The following is a 1202-nucleotide window of genomic DNA, read 5'->3' as shown; positions in this document are numbered from 1 at the left end:
CCGCGCTGCTCCGCGCCCCGCCCCGGCACGGCTCCCGCCGGGGACGGCCTTGGCGGAGGATCTGTGATGATCAGCTGAGCCCGCTCCTGCCGCTCCTCCGGCTCCTCCGGCCTTCTCCTGCCTTTCCTCCTCCTCCTCGTCGTCCTGCCGCCGCCGTCCGGCGCCCCGAGCCGCCGCGCCGCGCCCCGCAGAGCCGCCCACCCGCCCGCCCGGCCGAAGCATGTCCAAGCCCAGCGACCACATCAAGCGCCCCATGAACGCCTTCATGGTGTGGTCCCGCGGCCAACGGCGCAAGATGGCCCAGGAGAACCCCAAAATGCACAACTCGGAGATTAGCAAGCGGCTGGGCGCGGAGTGGAAGTTGCTCTCCGAGGCGGAGAAGCGCCCGTACATCGACGAGGCCAAGCGGCTGCGGGCGCAGCACATGAAGGAGCATCCCGACTACAAGTACCGGCCGCGGCGCAAGCCCAAGAACCTGCTGAAAAAGGACAGGTATGTCTTCCCTTTGCCTTACCTCGGGGAAACCGATCCCTTAAAGGCCGCCGGGCTTCCCGTGGGGGCCACTGACTCGCTGCTGAGCTCCCCGGAGAAGGCCAGGGCTTTCCTGCCTCCCACCTCAGCACCTTACTCCTTACTTGACCCCAGCCAGTTCAGCTCCAGCGCCATTCAGAAGATGACTGAGGTTCCTCACACCTTAGCCACCAGCACCCTGCCCTACGCCTCCACCTTGGGATACCAGAACGGGGCGTTCGGCAGCTTGAGCTGCCCCAGCCAACACACCCACACTCACCCCTCGCCAACTAACCCGGGCTATGTCGTGCCATGTAACTGTACCGCTTGGTCGGCTTCCAGTTTGCAACCTCCAGTTGCCTACATATTATTCCCAGGCATGACCAAGACTGGGATAGACCCCTATTCTTCAGCACACGCGACTGCCATGTAACACCCACCCACCCACACCCCCACAGGCGTGTGTGTGTGCGTGTGTCCCCCATCCCGGCTGGCAGCTGGAACTGGGATTCCTCCGTGTGTGCATGTACATAAAACCTGCAGGAGCAAAAGGCCACCCGAACCAGGACTCTGCCGCCCGCCGCCGGGCCGGGACAGACGCGGACGCTGCCTCGGAGATGCTCTCGCCTAAAGCTCGCCCCGAGAGCTGGCCCCTGGCTCGGTTGGGATCTGCAATCGCCGGGGCAGATAGG

General features: G+C 64.9%; 1 protein-coding gene across 1 annotated transcript; it reads left to right on the top strand.

Moving 5' to 3' along the window:
* Nucleotides 1–220: 220 nt before the first annotated feature.
* SOX14 (SRY-box transcription factor 14) lies at nucleotides 221–943 on the top strand (the record flags this gene model as incomplete). The annotated part of the gene is made up of 1 exon (XM_082288458.1): nucleotides 221–943. The coding sequence occupies one exon, from the start codon at nucleotides 221–223 to the stop codon at nucleotides 941–943; it is 723 nt and encodes a 240-aa protein (XP_082144584.1).
* Nucleotides 944–1202: the final 259 nt, after the last annotated feature.

This window comes from Coloeus monedula (genome assembly GCF_965178545.1).
Source record: "Coloeus monedula genome assembly, chromosome: 10".
In the NCBI taxonomy this organism is placed as follows: domain Eukaryota; kingdom Metazoa; phylum Chordata; class Aves; order Passeriformes; family Corvidae; genus Coloeus; species Coloeus monedula.
Note: the sequence above shows the minus strand (reverse complement) of the source record. Positions and strands in the feature narration are given on the sequence as shown.